At 34.9% G+C, this 22,665-nt stretch overlaps 1 protein-coding gene across 5 annotated transcripts in view; it reads right to left on the bottom strand.

Annotated features, from left to right (window-relative positions):
* ITSN2 (intersectin 2) overlaps window positions 1-22,665 on the bottom strand; it is a 109,663-nt gene that overhangs the window by 80,547 nt on the left and 6,451 nt on the right. For all 5 annotated transcript variants that reach the window (XR_004951830.1, XM_036223962.1, XM_016121702.2 and 2 more), the window contains exon 2: window positions 4,886-4,949. Coding sequence is in view for 4 of the 5 variants with exons in the window: in XM_036223962.1 (XP_036079855.1) it covers window positions 4,886-4,916 (31 nt within the window). In the remaining variant the exon portion in view is untranslated. The remainder of the gene's footprint in view (window positions 1-4,885; window positions 4,950-22,665) is intronic.

Below are 22,665 nucleotides of genomic sequence, written 5' to 3' on the forward strand. Positions count from 1 at the left end.
AAAGTATCTAACACATGCCTGCTACACAGAGGGTGCTCAAAGTAGTTTTCTTCCTCGATCCAATCCAGAGGAACAATATAATTAAGAAAAGAGCATTAAAATCCTTTGCAGGCTCTTTCCTTCTGATAAAGGTACTCTTGCCAGAGAATACTGAAAGTCAGGCTTTTTAGTCAGAAACCAAGGCTATTTTAAGCCTGGACAGTCTGGTTAGGAAGGCTTGAGCTGCTCTAGCACACATCACTGTATATCCCCAGGCAGTGACAGATTGCTATTCTAAGACTACAAAGAATTCTGCTGCATCAGACGGACCTGCTTAACTCTTATCACATTTTAACTCTATCTTGTATCTCCTCATTTTTCCTTGGTTACCTGTCCTCATAGTGGCTAACTCAACCTATCTGATGTTTAGTTCCTCATGACTCCAACCAGCAACCTTGACACCTTCATATACATTCATTCAACAAACATAGGACACCAATGTGTGCAAGAATGAATAAAATGAACCACTTAAAGAATCACACAGACTTTCTAATATTTAAGGGGCTCCACTAGCCAAGAGACTCACACATAACAATTATGATTAAATATTATGATGTCACTTACAGAACTAAAATGTTCTAAAGCATCAAGACAAGGAATAATTTTTAAGTAGTCTTCAAATATTTTTCAAACCTGTACACTTAAAAAATCACCATATTAAAACGCAAGGTATTAATTCACTAGGAATTTAAAGGAAAAATTACATTGAAATAAGAAAACTGCGAAATATACGTAATTCAAAGCCAATTTTAAAATAGTTGATCTAGTTCTGGCTTTCTTATTCAGAATATATACTAATAGAACCTTTCAAAGAGATAAGTTTATTATTTTGAACTTCAAGTAAAACATCTCCCAATCATAGTCTATATTTACTTGTAAGCCTAATACAAAGGCAGGAAAACATAAGTTTTGAGGTTGATATTTAATATTTCCTTAAAAAGCTAACAATGTTTTACACTGTCTGATCACTTTAGAAATGTATTAAAATTCTATCCACCTCTTCCAACTCATCACTAAATTGAAAATGTGGTAGTTTCATAGAGATTACTGTTGTTTATTCTCATCTCCTCACCTACTGGATCTGTCAAACACATTCTTATGGTCTAGGCAGAAGGAAAAATACACATTTACGGAACATCCACTATATGCTGTACCCCTTCAGTAAGGAGTGTCAGCCCTGTTTTACACATATCGACATATACATACACATACATACATGTATACATATGTCTAAGTATACACACACACACAAACATATGCGCATAAAGCGATGAGTTCCACAAGGTTAAGCCACACAGCTGGGTAGCAGCACAGCAGTATTCTAATACATAGTTCGGAATGTAAATGCTTCAGACATGTTATATCCCACTCGTATGCAATAAAAATTAAATGATATCAGATATAGTCTTCATTAATATATTTTCCGGTTCAAAATAATAATCAAATAATATGTGACTCAAATACTATGTGTTGAACCAATACTAACTTAATCTCTAAAACACAACTGGAATAATGTTCTGGACAGAACTAAAACCTCAATGTGGGAACCTGCATATAAATGTTTGGGTTGTTATAAATTTAATACAGCACTACATCTGATTCTACAGGTTCAATGTTCATCAAAAATTTATTAATTACACAGTTGAAAAGTGTAATCAGCTCTAAAATTCTAAAAAGGTAGTAAAGCTCTAAAAATGAAATGGCTTTTCCCCCTCCTAACACCAGTAACTGTTCCTGTTACCTCCCTCCTCCTTCCCTTTCCACATTCTGGATACAGCTGCTGCTGGGGCTTCAGAACATCTCAGTCATTTCATCAGTCTTCAGTACCTCCACAGTTGTGAGGCTGAAACAAGCTACATTACACAATATTAACTCCTAGCAACATGTATCTGAAATAGTGTGTTGCCTATCACCTGATGGCTCATATACCATACTCTATGTATTTGTAATTTTATAAAATTTTTAAAAAGCAGAAAGCAAACTTGCAATGATTAAAAAAGGCTTTGGCAAGGATGATTCTACTGGTGCATAAGACACCAGAAGTGGAGTCACAAGTGGTAAAAACATGATGCACTGATCTTTTTTAGTTCTGTTAAGGAGATGGGGAAATGAAGCATCAAAGAGACTAAGAAAAGAATATCCGTCCAATAGAATTTTTGAATGATGTAAATGTTTTGTATCTGCACTGTCCAATACAAGAGCCGCTAGCCATGTGTGGCTTTGAGCACTTGAAATGTGCTCTGTGACTGAAGAGCTGAATTTTTAATTTAATTTTTATTGATTTAAGTTGAAACTGAAATAGCCACAGGTGGCTACAATACTAGACAGTGCAGCTCTGTAAGAACCAAAGAAGTCTAAAAAGTCTTAGGATGATGAAGTAGACATGGCAAAATTTGAGGATCATGTCAGAAGCATTTGGAGAAACAGCTTGGTCTCTAGCATTTACAGATAAGTTGCAATAGTTTTGGGCATTTAAAAAGCTAACATAATCTATAACTGAGGATTTACTAGAGGAGTGAGCACTATTTTTGAAGGTTCTGTGCTATACATGGATGTTTCTTTCAATGAAGTCTTAAACCCTGAATTGGGCTTAAATTAGATATATACAAGATTATCTCAATCTTTAGCTATTTTATAAACTAAGTAGTAGGTTATCACAGTCTACATTTGCTATCTATTAATTCTTCAGTAGTTCTAAAAAAAATTCTACCTCTACCTCTATTCCTATATACTACTCCTAAATTAACTGTTCAGCATTTTGGACAATTATTCAAGTAATTGATTTTTGGTTATTGAACATTTCATTTGTCTGAATTTTAGTCTTTTATATATAATGCAATGAGCTACAAAGTGATACATAAATGTTTAGGAAATGGAAGAAACAAACTGAAGACTGGGCATGTACTCTAAGTTCTCACTGAATGACTTCGCTAGGTTCTTGGAAATTGACTTTAAACGAAACTATGTGTAACGAAACCTATGTTACCATAGGCTAATTAACATAAACAAGAGTTAAGTTCCTCTGCCATATTTCTGGCCACAAAAGCATCACCAAACTTCTAAATTAAGAAGCAAAATGCTTCTAATATTAAATACTGAAAATAAATGTGAGTATACATACATTTAAGAAATATGAATAAGAACAAGAGAATTCTTTTCCAACCCCTTATTCCAGTTCAGGGTCACAGGTGGCTGGAGCCCATTTGGTAGCTCAGGGCACAAGCTGGGACCCACCCTGAACAGGACACCCTTCCATCACAGGGCCACTCATATACACAGTGGGACAATTTAGACACACCAATTCACCTTATGCACACATCTTTGGGATATGGGAAGAAACCAGAATGCCCAGAGGAAACCCATGCAGACATGGGGAGAACATGAAAACTCCATACAGACAGTGGCCCAGGACAGGAATCAATTTTTTTTTCTCATCAAGGTTGTAATGCTGAATGAAAAGACATTATTTGAGGATCTACAGTACACCTTTCTTTTGTTTATAAACCTGCTTATTAACATGTTGGTTGAAGTTTATCACTAAACTATGCACTTAATGCAAACTCCTTTGTATGGGGCACAAAAATACTCAAATTTGGGTAAAGCACATTACTACTGTAATTATTATCCTGATTCTAGATTTATGTTTATCACTCACTGTGGAAAAAATTATTTAATTTCAAAAAATGTCCATAGCATCAAATAATCTTTATAATCCCACACCATTTCCACAATAGGAGCAATGATCCCATTACTCCATAAATAAGAGGTCTGAAAAGGCAACAAATGAAAAAAAACAAAAACGAAAAAACTTATCTCAAGTCCATCCTTAAATGACAGAATCCTATCACATACCAGATTTTTTCTTTTTATGTAATTCATTGCTACAACTTACAAAGTCAATCCTGAGTCTTAAGACTTTAGACGACATGTATTTTCAACACATATTTTCAATGTAGTGATTGGCCCTATGACTGAGAACATATTTAAAACGAGATATAATTGATCAACTGCTAGATGGTAACATTAAAACAGAATTCCTTTGTGAAGGTGGTAGAATCATTGGCAATGCTTCGTCCCTCTTTTTTTCCCCTAATGTTCTTTAATATTAATGTTTTCAAATTAAATGTTAAAGAATCATTGACTGGACACTCTATTTACTTATCTTTATAATTAGTTAATGAAATTTGCCTCAAAATTAAGAACTCAGCATCTAGATTTCTTTAGTGACTTAAAAATATAATGCATTTTCTCAATTAATTCTAAATGACATATGCAGTAACTAAATATTAAGGATGGTTAACTTGTACTTGAGAAATGAATTAAAACTACAATCAGAAAAAAAGTTTTAAAAACTTTATTACTGAAGTTACTTTAAACACTTTCTTTTAAAATGCTTCCTATTAAACAATTGTGTGTTGAGATACATAATCCTGTATAAAAGGAAAACAAACATTTTTAATGTGTATTACTAAATGAATCTTTATTGGCTTAATCATAATTATCCCATGCTGTCAAAAACACCTTTAAGATTCTTCACCTTATAGCACCCTGCTTTTTGTCCTCCAGTTTTATACATTAAACACAATACAACTTTAGGTTATTCTTAACTGCTCAAATGCAAGCACACATTCCAGATGAGACTGCAGAATATACTTATACCGAGTTGCAGGATTTACTGCATAATATCCTAACAGAAGCAAACTACCCAAATATTTTCAACACAAATATTCTAAGTTTTGCATTTATAAGCCTGAGGAAAAATATCTAAAAGAATATTTTATAACCTCTACCCCCCAAAAAAAATCCCACAATCTCTTTATCTTGCTATAAGCACAAAGCTTCTTACCATTCATAGCTGTGGGAAACTGAGCCATCATGGTCCTGAATTTTCCTTACTAGCTCTCAGCCATCTGCAACATAAAAACATTGTGTCATTAATAATACAACAAGGGCAGATCACAGTTTAGTGCACCCGCTAAGCAGTGGGAATGTCTGTCCCCTTCAGCTCCACTTCCAACAGAAAACAATGCAGAGCTTCTGCTGCTGCTGAACAGGCAGAATTTACATCTGGGGAAGTGTAGGAGATTTTGTTGGGTAATGGTTCTGCCTTTAAAACGGAACCATGTAAAAGAGAAAACGGTAACATATTTAATAGCAAATAACTGAAAAAAGAAACATGTGACTGAATCAGTTTGGGAGAAATTAGTTTGAGAAAGAGTAAAGTTGTTATAACTAGGCAAGAATTTATTTCAGAGAAATCAACTGTATTAATCGAATGTACAATAACAATAAAATCCAAAATATTTTTCTTTAAAAAAATTCCCAAACAAGAAAAATATCCAAAATAAATGTAGCACAGCTATTTAATCAAGTTCTACAGGTTTATAAAAATAACCTAACAGTAATTATTAAAACATATATTTGTTTTAACATAATTAATTGTGCTAGGCAGGTGCTCTATACTTGAAGAGAAGAAAATTTGGAAATTTAACAGCTCTGAGTTTAAATCCCAACTCTGTTATTTTCCTAGCTGTAACCATGGAAGATATTTAACCTTTTTGAATCTCATATTCTTCATCTGTAAAAATATTTTGTAGAAGCATTTTTAAAAGTATTAAATATAATCCAGTATACTGCCTGACACACAGTAGGTTTTTTTGATCAATGGCTTCTGGGTGTCCAGGTGGGGACACCTAAATTCATTACTTTACTATGAATAAATTCAGAATTCAAAGTTTGTTCCTTGAATTCTGAGGGTAGTACCATTTAGGAAGAGTGAAGAGCCAGCAAATTTATAGTCATGTACCCAGTAATTAAAACCATGAATTATAACATTGCAGGAAAACACTACTACATTAAAAGACCACTCAGTGGTTCATTATTTACCCAAATCATTTAGATATTAATATTTTTAGAAGCCTAAGGGAAAATGTCTGCACAAGCCATCTGAACAAAGAAGGCATAAAGAGTTGCACATCATGGTGGATGTTATCACCAGAGGAGCTGGCTGCTTGGCTGTCTAGTGTTTACAAAGTACCATATCTCAGTGAATTCGGTGTGCCCAAGGAGAAAAATGACTGTATCAGTATAACCACCAAAAGTGAGTCACCCGGACAAAAAAGATACATAACCCAATTTATTAATTTACAGTGAGAAATTTAACAACCAATTGAACAGCAGCTTTTCTTTCTACAAAAGCAAACTATCATCTACTAAATTTTGTGCAGTGAGCAAAGGGAACTTAATTATGAATAGGATGTTTAGTGGTGGTACATATATACAATGGAATATTACTCAGCCACAAGAAGAGATGAAATATTGTCATTTGTGATAACATGGATGGACCTCGAGATAATCACGCTAAGCGAAATAAGCCAGGCAGAAAAAGTTGTAAACCACATGAATATCACTTATATGTGGGATATAAATCTAAAAGCGACAAATGAACAGGACAAATAAACAGAGACTCATGAACATGGACAACGGACTGGCAGTTACCAGAGTGTGGCGGGGTGGGGGTGGGGGTGGGGGAAGAAGTAGGGGTAGGTAGATGGGGTTAAAGGGGTCAAATATGTGATGACAGAAAGAAATCTAATTATGGGCGGTGAACAATATTGCATTGTTGTGTGTATACGTGCCTATTGAATTGTACATCTGAAACTTACTGGATTTTGTTAACCAATGTCACCATAATAATTAACAAAGGAATGACTGAATGACTGCTTAGTGGCATCCAGCTTCGACTGTCTGATACATTTATCTACACAACAGAGATAAGCAAGAACTGGGAATAGGGATAGGCAAACCTCCAATAATGCTTCGAATGCCAGTGCCAATTTTACCCTTCTGACTCCCAGCTTTTTGTATGTTACCACTATATTTCACTCTCCTCTCAAAGTGCACATTCTTTCTTTAGAGTTGGTAAGCTTTACTGCACAGGAACTTTAAATGTTACCACATTCAGACTTCACCTGTCAGTCACTATACAATTCTTAGGTAGAAGGAAATTTCCCCAATGCACAAGGAGGTTTTCTTCATTCCATTCTCAAAAGGTAATATAAACCATGGTACGGTGGTCAAGAACTCTTTGAGAAGTATTGTCTTGAGTTTTAAAGGGTAAGAATTAGTTATAACTATAAGGTTAAGAACCTTGGATTTGAACCTGTAGCTGACAAGGAGTTTTAAAAGGCTTTAAGAAGAGGGACAAAGTCAGATTTCACTTAAGACAACTTAAGTGCAGAAAAGGGCAAGCCTGAAGCAGGGAGATCAGTAAGGGAGGAGATGGCAACAATATCCAGCACCTGGTCTAGAACAGTGGCAGCAGAAAGAGAAGATGGGATGAACTGGAGAAATACTGGATGGTTTAAAACAGGCAGAACTCAGAGACTGTTTAGATGTGAAGGATTATGGAGCAAAAGGAATTAAAGAGATGACTCCCAGAATTCTACTCTGTAAGACTGGGTGAACTGTGGTGTTGCCAGCTAAAGAACAAAAAAAAAAAAAACAAAAAACGAAGCAAAAAACAAAAACAAAAAAAACCCCAGTGAATACAAAAGGAAGTCTCATAAATCAAGTTATGATTACAACTTCCTCAAATACAGAAGTTCTACAAATAAGCATAATATTTTTACTTCCCCAATTTTAAATTATCTTAAGTGATATTAAACCAAAATAAGCTATATGCCTGCAAAGAAACTATTTACTTACAGATATGCAGTAGGAAGGGCCCCCATTTTATTAGGTCTCTGTAACAGAGAATTTTTTAATGTGGGAGAAAATCCTACAAAACAATGACCTACAATACATTTTATAACTACATAAAAGTATATAACTTACCAAAGATAGCTTGGAGAAAAAGACAAAGAAGAAATAAGATACAAGCCACAAAGCCTTAGTTAGATCTAAGTCTAAAACTGACAGATCATCTATCTAGGACCTTTGGGTAGTCACCACGTATTCTGTAAATACAACAGGAAGCTACATAATACATGCTTAATAATCACAGGTATAATCCTAAGATAAAACCAAAAAATGAATCAAATAATATAATGGGCAGGAAGGGCAAATCTCTTCAGTGAAGCTGAAGGTACTGGTAGGTATTACAGAACCTTCTTCACCTAATACATGGGATTTAGCCACCCATGCATGCAGGTACCACGTCATACCATGGATACCTGAATATATGTATATATGTAACATCTGATTAACAGTAGTACTATCTGAATAAGGTACCATAATTTGTTGGAACCAATCAGCTTTTAAAGCATACCATTTCATATCTGTCATGTTTACATCAACTGTTTCTGCTCTGTTATAGAATTACCTCATCTTCAAAATAATTCTACTTATCTACTTGCAGAGGAGTATTTGCAGAGAAGTAATAATTGAAAATCTGAAAAATACAACATACATATTTTACTTTTTTAAAAAAATCAACTGTTTTACTTGATGTAATTATAACAGTCACTATTTATGAAGTGCTTAGTTGCTATGTGTCATACTCAATACTGAGAATCTAATATGTTCTAGGTTCTAAACACAAGGAGCTTCACAGAGGAGCCTGTAGACTAGTCTACCAGGTACCAGATACTGCTAGATACCTTTGACAATGCTAATTAGTCTTACGATATCCCTGCAAGACAGATGCTACTGTATTCATTTCACAGATGAAGAAACCGAAAGGTTAAAAAACTACTTGCCTAAATTCAGGAAGTCATGAGCCAGGACATAATCCTAAATTTGTCTAATTTTAAAGCCCATGAACTACCCATGGGCTTTAGCTGCCTCTTCCTCTCTTCAATGGGGATAATAATTAATGATAAGTGGGTCACAGGTTCCTGCAAGCAGCAGGTCAAGTTAATGTTGCTACTGTTTGTAGGGGAAAAGAAAAATAGGCCACAAAGAGGCCCTACAATACATGAGCCTACATCAATCACATATATAAATCAAGGAGTGTTAATTATTTCTTACCTCTTGGTATAACCCTTTGAGAGGAAGAAAAAGGTAAGCAACATCTTTCCAGTCAAATGCCTGATGCCTGTTTCAGCATCCAACAAACACCTCTCTACTCCTTGGAGGGGGTAACATGTAATGTAATGATGGGCAATCCTGTCAGTTTGCAGTTGTATAATTTAATCACCGTGTTAATTACTTTTGGTTTTAGAATATTTCTGTGGAGATTTTCCTGCTCATTATAAATTAATGGAGAACTGCACTGTTTTCTTTCTAGTAACCAAGAAAATATGCATGGTAGAAAGCAGGCATAAGGCAAAGAAGACTGCTTTAATCCAAATGCAATTTGGAGAATGTGGGAAAAATTCATACTAAATAGAAATGCTTGAACAAGAGTAGGAAACTCTTCTTCTACAAAGGGTCAGCAAGACTCAGAAAAAAAAAATGTAGCTGTTGTTAGTAAAAAGTAACTTAAAGCTGGATTTTTTGTTTGGTTAGCATGGAATTACAGAAAGAAAAAATTACAGTAATTAGTCCCAAACCCTAAATTTTTAAGTTGTAAAAACTAAGATATTTGTACAAACTCAAGCAACTAGTCAGTAGCAAAACTGGTCCTAGAAGCCACATCTCTTATATTCAACACTCTATTTTTAAGTTTCCCAACTTCCCTGATGATACAACCTAGCACATTTACTAATTCTATAGATTCTGAGGCCTATCACTAGGAGACTGTGACTCAGAAGGTCCTTATGTGAATTAGGGCATAAAGCTTCTAAAATGGTCTTTCTGCTTTGAGACCTATAAAAAATAATACAAACAGAGCCACTGTAAAATGGAGCCAGAGCTACCATCCCAGAGGAACTGCCTTGCACATCTTATGCCTCAAACCTATGGAGTATTAAAACAGAACAGAATAACCTTTGAATTGGCCTTAAGCAACATTATGCCCCAAACAACTGTTTGCAAATCTAATCAATAGCGTTGTAATTACTATGTATGGTGTCAGATGGGTACTAGGCTTATCAGGGTGATCATTTTGTAAGTTATATAAATGTCTAATCACTATGTTGTACACCTGTAACTAATATAATATTGTATGTTAACTGCAATTGAAATTTTTTTTTTAATTTTAAAAAGATAATAAGGAAGTAGATATTATGACTACTGGATTGGACTGAAAATTAAAAATGGTGTTTGGAATCAGCATCACTACAGTTAGCTTATCTGCACCAAAAGAAATGCCTTTCTACTAGAGATATAATTGTTCCCCTTACCTTTCCTATAAATACCTTTTTCCTTTGTCTCCTAATCAAGACATTATTTGTGCTTCTGCCTAAATCGATGCTTCCCAAATAGCTATTCTTTGATCTTAAATAAATGCTTGTCTCTCATTTAAGCCTTTTAGTTTTCAGTAAACAGATCCTTCCAGGGAACTACTAGTTTTTTTCCAAAACATCCATTAACGCCCTTATCCTGCTTAAATTATTCAACTGATTACAAGTTAAAACCCAAACTTTGGTATGAAATATGGCACCCTTCAGAATCTCACCCCAATCTACTTTGCAACATTCTAGACAGTTCCTCTTGATTCAGATGTCTGAAGTGCACCTACCTTTTTGTGAAACAATGATGCTTTTTCCATTCCTCTATTCCTTTGTAAAGAGCTGTTCCCTTTGTCACAGTTACCACTTTCTATTATTCTTCAACTCCCAATTCAAATGTCACCTCTTCTTTGAAAGGCTTCTGTCCACCCAGGTAGTCATCTACCTTGTGGGTATATCCATAACACTTGTTCATCCCACAATAACTTCATTTATCACACTGAATTTCAATTTTGCATGTTTCACATCTTTGCCTATTTCACCTATTTGGACAGTTCATTTTTATTTAACTCTGTATGCCTAGTGCCTAAACCAGGTCTCCCAGAGAAAATGCTCAATAAGTAAATGCTGAACAAATGAATTGGGTAAGTGAATAACATAATCGGGATATGAAAAAGAAGGAAGGAAGAACGGAGGAGGAAGAGAAAGAGGAGGAGAAGGAGGAAGAAACAAAGCAAGGGAAACATGGAGAGAGGCAATGTTGAATATTTAGAAAAGAAACTAGCAAGAAAGCAGAATTCACTTCAAACTTCTTCCTTGAAACCCTGCAGGCATCAGAGCCATGGATTTTAGACCAAACTGTCCCTTGCAACATGGCCCTTTTGTTACTTTTTTTTCTTTGAAGTATACTTTTAGAGATAAAAGTTTATTTCCCATTGAATTCTGAAGGCTTTATAGAGGGATGGAAAGGAAAACTTAGGTTTTTCAATTATAATTCAAATCGCACTGGTTAAATGTTGGTTTAAATAAATTTGACTGAAGATCTGACATTCAAAAACAAGATAATCAAGTTCCTGAAGGAATATTTTAAATAACTTTATCCAGTTCCTCCTCTACTCCATGTCCTATATACACAGAGCCAACTCTCCAAACTTGCTGATCGGTTGAGAAAAATGTTCCTTCTTCATCTGATTCCCAAGGAGAGCAAGGTCAGTTCTATGAGAGAATAATTGCTGTAAAGTTACCTACTTCTTTATAGTTTCTAAAGTAAGATGAAATTTACAAAGTACATATATTCTCCATATCTGTTCCCCATCTATTCTTTCATTTATCCAGTTATTACTTATCAAACAAAAGTTTGAATAGTCACTGTAATAAAAAGATCTGAAGATAGAATACAAATGGGAGGCAAATCAAAGTATGGTACATATCACAAAGGAGGTAATGTTTGTGTAAGAAATATCTAATATGAGGTCAGTGGCAAAGTAAATGGATTCTAGGTGTCCTCGGATTGAAAGACCTTGTATAGGTATATAGATAGGCATGTTACAAAGAAAAAGTATCTGAACCTAAAAAAGATTAAAAGAAGGAAACTATAATAGTTTAACACCAGAGCCTTTCCTATTCAAAGAGGGTGTGATTTGAGAGTGATGTGATTCGAAGGCACTCAATCTTAAGTGCTAAAAGAGACTTAAGAAACCCAGTAGTTCCAAATTGTGCTTGTTGGAGTTCTAGACATTTCAAGGAGATACACAGAGGTGGGTTAGGTAGGAGGATGGAGGATTAGAAGAGAATAGTAACTTCAATAAAAGTAGCTGTTTTACATATTGAAGTTGCTCTATATTTTTCTCTATAATATTTTACGATTTTTTTAAAAAACTTAAAATATCATACTGAATGCCATCTTCTTCATTTTAGAAACAATTAAAGAGACACCAACACAATAAAGTAACTTGCCACACAATTTAAGGAACAAAGTACGTAATGCTATTGATTTTGACCTTCACTGTGCAAGTTATGAAAAGCCAGTATTTGGAACACAATATATGTTCCAGCTAGAGACCCAGATGTGGTAGTCACCAAGGACTGAAAAGAGCTATCATCATGTCAATGAATGACATTATGCAGGGAAAGAATATATGAGAAAGAGAAGAACCTGGTCTTTTAAAGGCAGAGGAAGAGCATTCTGACAAAGAATATAGGAACTGAACTGGATTTGAGTGTCTTCAGACAGGGACACCAGTTACGAAGTACGCGGCATAATCCAGGTAGTGAGAATTTGAACTTGGGCAATAGAGAATAGGCATTTCAGAGGTAGGATGGACAGGATTTTCTGATCAGCTGAATGTGAAAGATGAAAGAAGAGCATCACAGATGAGTCTCTATCTTGGGTGATTGTAGAGCAGTAATATTAACCAAGACAGGAGCTCTAAGAAAGTAAAGATTTGGATATTAGATGTGGGGAATGAGCAACATGTTCAATTTTGAGCATATCCAATCTGATGCACCTATAAAGACATTAAGGTAGAGACATCAAAGAGATAGGAAGAATTCCGCTGAAGCTAGAAATTCAGATATGGTAGTCATCAGGGACTGGGAATAGTTGTAACCATGTCAGTAAATAACATTACCCACGGAAAGCATGTGTAGAAAGTAAGAATTTGAGAAAAAGGTGATAAATCAGGATATAAAATTAAGAAAAAAAATTCAAGGGGATAATAGTCATAACTGCCAGATGTCACTGAGGTCAAGACTCAGCCATTAGCTTTGGCAGTCTGTTGTGAGAACAGCTCCAGTACAGTGAACTGGCTGTAAAAGCCTAATTAAAGTAGATCGGGCAGTAAATGGGAGATGAAGTGCAGGTGACTCAAGACGTATGTTAAGTGAAGGGGAAGAAAGGGTGAGAGGAGAGACAAGAGGCCTCAGGAAAAGGGCTTTATGCTTTTTAGATGGGAGAACAAAACTACTTTTAGAGGAAGAAGGAGGGATTTAATTTCCAAAAGGAAGAAGAAAAGGAAGTTAGCTAAGGAAAGTTAGGGTCTAGAGAAAGTCAAGTATACAGCTCTAGAGTACAAAGGTAGAAGAACCTGGGACAGACATTTCTGGCTCTGGGAATAAAATACAGGAAAAGAAGGAAGGATGAATAAAGATACATATAAGTTTGGAAGCAGAAGAAAAAGGAGAAAATACAGCTTTTCTCTCCAAACCTTCTTTCTCTATTTTCCTTGGTCCCAGACAAGCATCCAAAGGGCAAGGCTAAAAACAGACTCTTTGATCTCCGGGGCCCCCAGGTACCTAAGCACAAACTTCTCTTCTCCTCAAGCCAAAAAAGAGAAGGTCACATGCAAATCAGTTCCCATGAATCAACCAGATCTGTGCATTTCAGGCTTATATTCAAATTAGCTTATGCCTTACACATCAAAACATTTATTAAATGAATATGGGGAAAAAAACACACTGAAGGCAGAGGTAGCAGTAAATGCAGAAGCAGAGGGAGGAGTGTGGTTTGCGAAGAGGTGGCAACTTATTTGCACAAAATAGTGATGAGCTAACAATGCAAGGAACTGTAACAGCTGTAAAAATAAGTATTATATTAATACCTAGCTAATAAAATTGTAAATTAGCATGACAATCATTCTGGAAAGTAATGTGGAAACATACTTATTTTATAACCTGCCTTATTCCAAAAAGAATTAAAGCTCCAACAAAAATATAAAAACATTAAAAAGTAGATGGGTAAATGAAAACAAATAGAAAATAAGTGTTCACTGTACTTTCGATCTCTGTACGTTTGACATTTTTTGTAAGTTGGAAAAAAACCAGCTTGTCATTTATGCATCTGACTTGACCACTGGCTGTCTTCCTTCACTGTTGTCCCCTACAACCACCAGAGTAATTCCTTGATGGCTTTAACACCTGGCTCACCTATCTCCTTCTCCAACATTATTTCCTTAATGATTCTTGGTGATGTTCTAATCCACACAGATGATCCTGCTCATATCCTGGCCTTTAAGTCTTTGAACTGTGTTTCAAAAATCTTATCCTCCATTTTATCTTAGCTACCCACTCCCAGGTCACACCCTAGGCTTTATAATTTCCAAAAACTGTACTCTCAAATCCAGCGGTCCCCAATCCTTTTGGCACCAGGGACTGGTACTCCTATGAGAATCTAATGCCAAATGAGCTGAAGTGGAGCTGAGATGGCGAAGCTGGTGCTGGGGAGCAACTGCAAATGCAGACATAGCTTCGCTCACTTGCCCGCCGCTCACCTCCTGCTGTACGGCCCTGTTCCTAATAGCCCACTGACTGGTACCGGTCCAGTGGCCAGGGGGTTGAGGACCCCTGCTCTAACCCATTTCAACTCTCCCACTCTCCCTTCAAAGGTATCTATCCCAAGAGCCCACTCTACTTCCCTGACTCCAACAATTCTTCAACTCTACAAGGACTTATAAACTATTGGTTTCATCAAATTTTCACTGTCCCTCATTCTTCCTTTTATCCTCACATCCTCTGCCTAAGTACTATATATTTCTCCTTACCCAAATTAAATACCACAGTCCACCATTTTAAATAATTCTTACGTACATCCTCAACTTCACTCTCCTCTTATCCTGTATACTACGCATCTGACAAAATCCCAGTCCTAAATCCAATTGCCTACTTATTTCATGACTATATAAATCAAGTCGCTAACTGGTCTCACTTTTAAATTCCTGACCACTAACCCAAGTGGATCCTAAGTGTTGCCTGAGAAGGCCGCGTTTCCCTAACACATTTGCTCTCCCCATCTCCTTGATGACTATTTCATACTCTTCTCTTTCAGTCTCCCAGACTTGGAATATATGCTGTAAATGCTTTTTATCCAGCTTGTTGCCTTTCAATTTTAAGGCATCTTTTATTATACCAACTTCATTTTTATACCAAAATTTGTCAATCTTTCCTTTATGACTATTGAGTATCCTATCATGATAAGAAAGGCCTGTCTCATACCAGGTCTCATATTCGAAAATTGTCCTGTATTTTTTTCTAGTACCTATATGATTTACATATTTTTTAATTTATATATTTGATCTATCTAGATTTTTATTTTGGAGTGGCAAGATAGATATGTCTAAATTGTTTTCTCCACCCTTTTACCACTAACAAAGTTTTTCTAAGACCATTTACAAAATAATTCAGCTTTTTCCAACATCTAAAATGTACCTCTTTTCTTATACATTGTTTATAGATAAGCCTAGATTTATTTCTGTTCTGTGGATCTTCCTGTGTACTTTTGTCTTTGAGTTCTAATTACCATAGTGTTGGATTATGCAAATCCCTATCTACCCACTATCGCATTTTTTGCAGATTTTTTCTGACTACTCTCATATGCTTATTTTTTCACTAAACTTAAAAATCATTTTTTTAATTTCAGAAAAATAACTGTTAAATTTCATTTGGAATATTATATTAACAGATCAGTTTAAACTAAATTAACATTGTACAATATTGTCTTTTCTTATTCAAGAACGTTTATTCAATTATTCTTTTTGATCTTTTAACAGAATCCTGCTCTTGTCTCATTTACTCTAGCTATTTCATGGTTAAGTAAAAACGACAATAATTTTATAAATTTGGTATATAAGAAACCTATTCATTTGGATACATTTATATTGCAATGACTATGTCTGGTTAATTTGCCTGCCCAGTCCATGGTTGTTTGTCTCACAACAAAAACATCAAATTCCAACAGGGGAGCATCTTACGATATAATTAACCAGTGCCACTCAAAATTGTTAAAGTCATTAAAAACAAGAAAAGTCTGAGTAACTGTCACACCGAGAGGAGCCTAAGGAGCTATGAAAATAAATGTAATGTGGTCTCCTAGACTGGATACTGGAACAGAAAAATGACATTAGGTAATTAAGAAAAACTGAATAAAGCATGGACTTTTGTTAATAATATCAATATTGGTTCAATAATTGTAACAAATGTACCACATTAATGTAAAATGTTAATATCGGGAAACTTGGTGGAAGATAGGTATATGGGAAACTACTATCTGCTCAAATTTTCTGTAAATTTAAAAGTGTTCAAAAAATTAAGTATATCAAATTTTCTGAAAAGGCAAATCCCACAGAAGTAGGTTTAAGGTAGAATATAGGTAAAACATGTGCCTCTAAATCTGGGAACATTCATCCAAACAAAATATCCACTTAATCCATTTATAGGAATGTATCTTAAAAATATAATCAAATGAAGGAAAACAGAATGCAAGGTGCGTATCATGATGTCATCAATATCAGAAAAAAATACAAATAATTTATCCAATAGAGAAAAGAACGAGAAAAGTTATATTCATTCAGAATACTACACACTTTTTACAATTGATAATTTCAAGGCTATATCAGGCAAGTAATGTTTATAAGTAAACTTTTTTTAAAAATACAAGATTCTAGAATATGGATGCAAATATTCAAAATTATATATGTACATGTCATGGATTAGAAGAAAACGTCTTGAGGGAAAGAACTTATCTTTGCGAATCCAGCACCAGAGTTTGGCAGAGTAAATGTTCAATATATATTCAATGAGTAACAATGTTCATCAGTTTTATTTATAATAGCAAAAAACTTGAAATCTAAACATCTGAAATCAGCAATATGGCTAATAAATCACAGTCTATCTACCAGATAAATAACACAGCCGTTAAAACTCATGAAAATTGTGAAGATGGAAAAAAAATTCCATGCAATAGACAAAAATCTATACTATTATTAGGCGGGGCTGAAAGTTCCAGCTCTCTAATCTCTTGGTTTTCCTGATTGTCCAGCCTCATCCAGAGGCTATTTAGGAGTGCCACCCAAAGTCACCCAATTAGCATAAAGTCAGGTGTGATGGAAAGGGACTCATAATAAGACACTCCTCCTATCAGGAAATTCAAAAGGTTTTAGGGGCTCTGTACCAGGAACCAGGGGAAAAGATAGAATGTATTTTTGTATTATGTTACAAAATATTTTAACCCAATAGCCAATATCAGTCGGAGCCTTGCCCTTGTTGATTTTTTAGTTTATAATGAACAATATTAAATAACGAGTTTTACCAAAAAACATTGAACTGAAATTACCAATCTTGTCTCAAATCCAGTCATGCTACATCCAATGCTAGAACCTATAGAGGAAAAGTACATTCCTCTACAAACACCCTACCACAGAGGCCTAAAGAGAATGGCATCCAGTCTGATGCCACATCCCAGCAGGGCCTGCATAGCTTTTATCTGTGACTGGTGGTTTTCCATTCCAACCAAAAAACAAACAGAACAAGAGAGGAAAGAAATCAAACTAGTAGCCAATGGATAAAAAGGCATTCATCTACTCCTCTTCTATCAGGCCAACTTAAAGTATGTCTGTTTTTTCAATATCAATAAAATATAAAATAATAAATGTGGAATAAGAATTTTAAAATGAAACTCCAAGTTCTAATGGAGAAAAATTACCAGGAAATAAAAAGAGGTATTCTAATATGGAATTAGTCATACTAAAATCAATAATATATCCAGATAATATCTATCACTAAACATTAGAAACACCTAATCAAAGCAGTCTTTCCAATTATGTAATCCATTCATTCTCAAATTATTCTAACCACGGCACACTTAAGTGGGACAAGAGAGAGAACCTGCTCCTACCTGCTCCCACTTTCCAGTTGAAAAATAACTATGATGAAGAACTATAGCAATGCAACTATTACATGACAGCAAAATGGTCAATAAAATAAATAACAGTAATTCTAAAATTGCACTACTTCAAGAATAGTAGCAACTGGAACCATATCAAACTCAAGACAATACCAATAATGCACAGAAAATAGTACCCATCTGAGTGTGAGCATGCATAGCAGGAATTTTTCAATGCTGCCAAAGCATTGTATACCTAACCGATTTCTTATAAGAAAACCAGAGCCCTAAGACAACTCTAGAAATTGGCTAATTTTAGTGATAAACACTAAATTTCAGGAATCCTTAATAACTCAGATTATCAGTAAGTAGTCCATACTAACACGTAAAAATCAAAGACTATGGGAATGGAATAGCAACAACAGCCCTTAAGAACTGAGGAAATGATTTGCATTTTGGTTTTATTTATCAGGAAAAGCTTTCTACCTTGCATGTATCTTGAACCACACTGGGGAAGCAGAAATCCAATCCAATAATTTTTATCGATTTTTCCACTGTGACTCTATGTAGTAGTTCACCAAAAGTATAAAATCTGATCTCCTAAATTGGACCCTCATATACACTGCTGATGGAAATGTAAAATGGTTCATTCAGCTGCTCTGGAAAATAATTTGGCTCTTCCTCAAAATGTTAAACACAGGCCACCATATCTCAGCAATTCCACCCCAGTGGAAGTGAAAACATAAACCTATGTCTACACAAAAACTCAGATGCAAGTGCTCAGAGTAGTATTATTTATAACAGCTAAAAAGTGTAAACAATCCAAATGTCCATCAATTGATAAATGGTTTAACAAAATGTGGTACATCCAAAAATTGAAAGTTTTTTGACCATAAAAAGGAACAGAATTACTGATGCATGCTACGATATGAATGTACCCTAAAAACATTATGGTAAATGAAAGAAGCCAGTCTCTCAGTCTCTCTCAGTGTTTCTGTGTCTGTCTGTCTGTCTGTCTCTCTTTCACACACACACACACACACACACACACACACACACACACACACACATATTGTATGCTTCCATATGAAATGTCCAGAATAGGCAAATTCAGAGACAGAAAGTGGCTACCTGGAACTAAGGGTGCTGTGGGTAGGGAATAGAGAGCGGCTGCTAATGGGTATAGAGCATTCATTTTGGGATGATGAAAATGCTCTAAAATTAGACAGTGGTGATGGCTGCACAATTCTGTGACTATACTAAAACCATAAAATTGTAAATGATAAAAGGGTGGATTTTATGATATATGAGTCATAAAATATCTCAAAAAGGCTGTTATTAAAAATTCTAACTTCCTTCACATGGCATACAAGATGTTTCAGGGTCTATCCTCTGCCCACTTTTCCGACATTGGAATACGTTCCCTCTACCTCCGCCTCATCTTATTCCAATGCTCCCTCTCTGTGAACCTGTGGAATTACCTACTTCTCAGTGATACTTCCACCTACAAGCCTTCCTTTGCTACATTCCCATTTCATCTTGTATTTATCTCCATTAAACTGCATACCACCTAGTATTGTAACTTTTGTTTTCATGCCTGTGCACCTCTCTCTACTAGACTGTGAGCCTATGTGAATGTCTCTTCATCTCTACAGACCTAGTGCCTCATAATCGGCCGGGTGCTAAAATACCATTTAACACAAACCCTTTGACTCTAAGGGATTAGCACTCCTTCAGTTGCACTGGGGATAAGCAGGTGAACAGATTGGAACATGAACTTTGAAAACAGACCAATCTGAGTTCAAATCCTACTGCAGTTACCTCTTAGCCTTGGGGACTTTCATAGAACACAGCTTCAATTTTCTAATCTATAAATGCAGACAGTTGTTTTAAGGCTCAGATAGCATGTCTGTAAAGCATCTGGCACATAGAAAGTGCTCATAAATGATGGCTATTACTACTATTACTTCAACATTATTTTCAACTACAATAGTTAACTTGACTTCACTGAACTGTTACAACAAACTAACTACATTTGTACCAAATACTAATAAAAAGGAAATGTATTTCTTATTTTAATCAATATATGAGAAAAAAGTTACTATTTTTTCTATCCTCAGCTTAGGGCCCCAAATCCACACAGCAAGCTGAGACATAAAAACTTCAAAGAAGACAACTCTTCTATACTAAATCTTAGTTCTAGTTCTGCAACTGTGCATCGCCAGTTTAAGATGTTTAAATATAAATTATAAGTTTAGACTTTTATAAATGTTAAGTTTAGCCTACAAAGAATCAACTAATAAACCAAGCAGGCAAAAAAGAATAGAAATGGTAAACGAATACTGAAGAGTTAGTACTCCAATTATATTGAAGATTTAAATTAAACCAATTTAGGAAAAATTAGTCAACAACTCTGAACAAGACAATTCACCTACACAACAGGGAAAAAAACATCTAGGAATAGCTTGTGACTCAGCCTTCAGTGCTGTTGGGGGGGGGGGGGCAGCTATTTGGCTTATCCTCTGCTGTCTCACATCAGGACGAAATATTAAAGCAAAATTATTTATTTAAGAAGTACAGAGGGAAAAAATTCATAAAGATGCTTTTACCTCCAAGTAAAATATCACCTCTTTGAAACAAACATAACTTTCCAAGTTTCAAAGCCATTCAAGAGAACAGAAAAGAAAAAATAAACAGATTCAGCTATATAAATATTTTTAAACTCTATTGAAAATAAAATTCAAAGGTAAACTAATGGGGGGAAATCACAACAAATATTTTTATGTATAAGACCTATTAAAATAGATAATGGATACACTAAGACCTCAAAAAGACACTTTTACAAAGAGGAAATAAAAGTGGCTAATAAATGCTAACATTACTAATAATCAAGAAAATGCAAATGAAGTTTAATTTACTCCTTATAAACTTATTTAAAAAACAAGCCTTGGCTAATATTCAAGGTTAGCAAAGGTGAGAGGAAATGACTGCTACAGACGTAACTCATAGGAGTGCAAATTAGTACAGCTCTTCAGAAGTCATGGGAAAATAAACAGAAAGAATCCTATCAATGTTCATTTCCTATAAGCAAATAATTTCACTTCTGGGACTCCATCGTAGAGAAATAAGAAAAAATGTGGGAATTGCCTTATCCATAAAGATAGTCACTATAGTTATTAATTATTATAGGAAAAAATTGGAATATGAGACTCCCATAATGGTGGAGTGTACTGAGTCAAGTATTATGCTGCCACTTAAATCAAATTCATAATGATATGTGAATTATATCTCAATAAATCTGTTAAAAAGTTCAGCTAGACCATGTAATAACATGGAAACTGGTTATGTTCTCATAATTTAAAATTTGATATAATATAAATATGTATTTATCATTATGAAAATAATAATGGCAGACAACAATCACTGAATACATGGAATACTTAACCAAATGTCAAGCCCTACACTCAGGTCTTCACATGTTATCATTGCTACCTCATTATCATTGTTATCATTATCATTACCATCATTATCATTATTAGAAAGGCTCTGGCCACTTATCAACTGTGGGGCTGGTCCAAGACAAATAACACTTTAAAGGTGGTCTCATGGTAAACATTTTCATAGTCCCACTGAGAATGTTAAAAATTTTTTAAACTAAATTTTAATTATTTCAGAAAAGAAAGGAATTGTGCCCCTACCTTCCCCCTCCAAGCACACAGACCAAAGCAGTAGCCGAAGCTAAGCCAATCAAGACAGGCCTGATAATTATTGTTTCATTTACCGAGAATGTATATGAGATAGTCAAACTAACAATCCTATAGATAAATATTATGAAATCTCTACTGTTTAAAGAATACTGAGGCTTAGTATGATTGTTAGACTCACAAAGCTTATAAAAGCCTAAGCTGGAACTAAAATCCCAATGAGACACCCAAAAGCCATGTTCCTAGCTAAAATGTTCTATTGTAAAACATGTACAATAATATATATGTAATAACAAGCAAACAAAAAAGATAGGTGGGAAGAAGACACTAAAATGTGGTTGTCATTGGCTGCTGAACTTAGAATGACTTTTTCTTCCTACTTTTTTTCTACTTTACAAAATTTCTTCAATCAGCATGTATTATTTTAATAAAAAATTAAATTAGATACATGAGAAATAAAGTTAAATTTAAAGAGGAAAAGACATGGAAAATATTTACTTTAATATAACTTTAAATAAATTATATTGTTAATATATAAAGTGCTCACTTAAGATCAGCAGACAGTAGACCTAAAAATTAAACTAGTAAATTAAGACACAAATGTTTCTTAACAAAGCTAGAACCTAAATGTAATGAAGGCTGGAGAGAGTTGAGGTCTAATCAAATGTGTTATCGCCAGGGAGAGCTATAAATGGAACCCGAAGTCTGGAAGCAAAAGCTTCAGGGTTTGTTTTCTCCCCTAAGGCTCTGACTATACCCCACCATCTCACCAAAACTCTCCTGGGCATTTCAGAATCTTATCAAGATCACATCAGGACACTCCAACTTCTCCCATACTTGGAAAAAAGGTACTGAGGTGAAAGAGAGATTTTATTTCATCAGGCTTTCCCCAGAGGCAAGGTTAATAATCCTCAAAACCATTCTAAATAACTTGCTGTTTCCAGAATGGGAAATTTCCACGTCTGTTTTCACTCAATTTCAGTCCCTGTGCCCC

Source organism: Rousettus aegyptiacus, unplaced genomic scaffold (assembly GCF_014176215.1).
Source record: "Rousettus aegyptiacus isolate mRouAeg1 unplaced genomic scaffold, mRouAeg1.p scaffold_m13_p_7, whole genome shotgun sequence".
Lineage (NCBI taxonomy): Eukaryota > Metazoa > Chordata > Mammalia > Chiroptera > Pteropodidae > Rousettus > Rousettus aegyptiacus.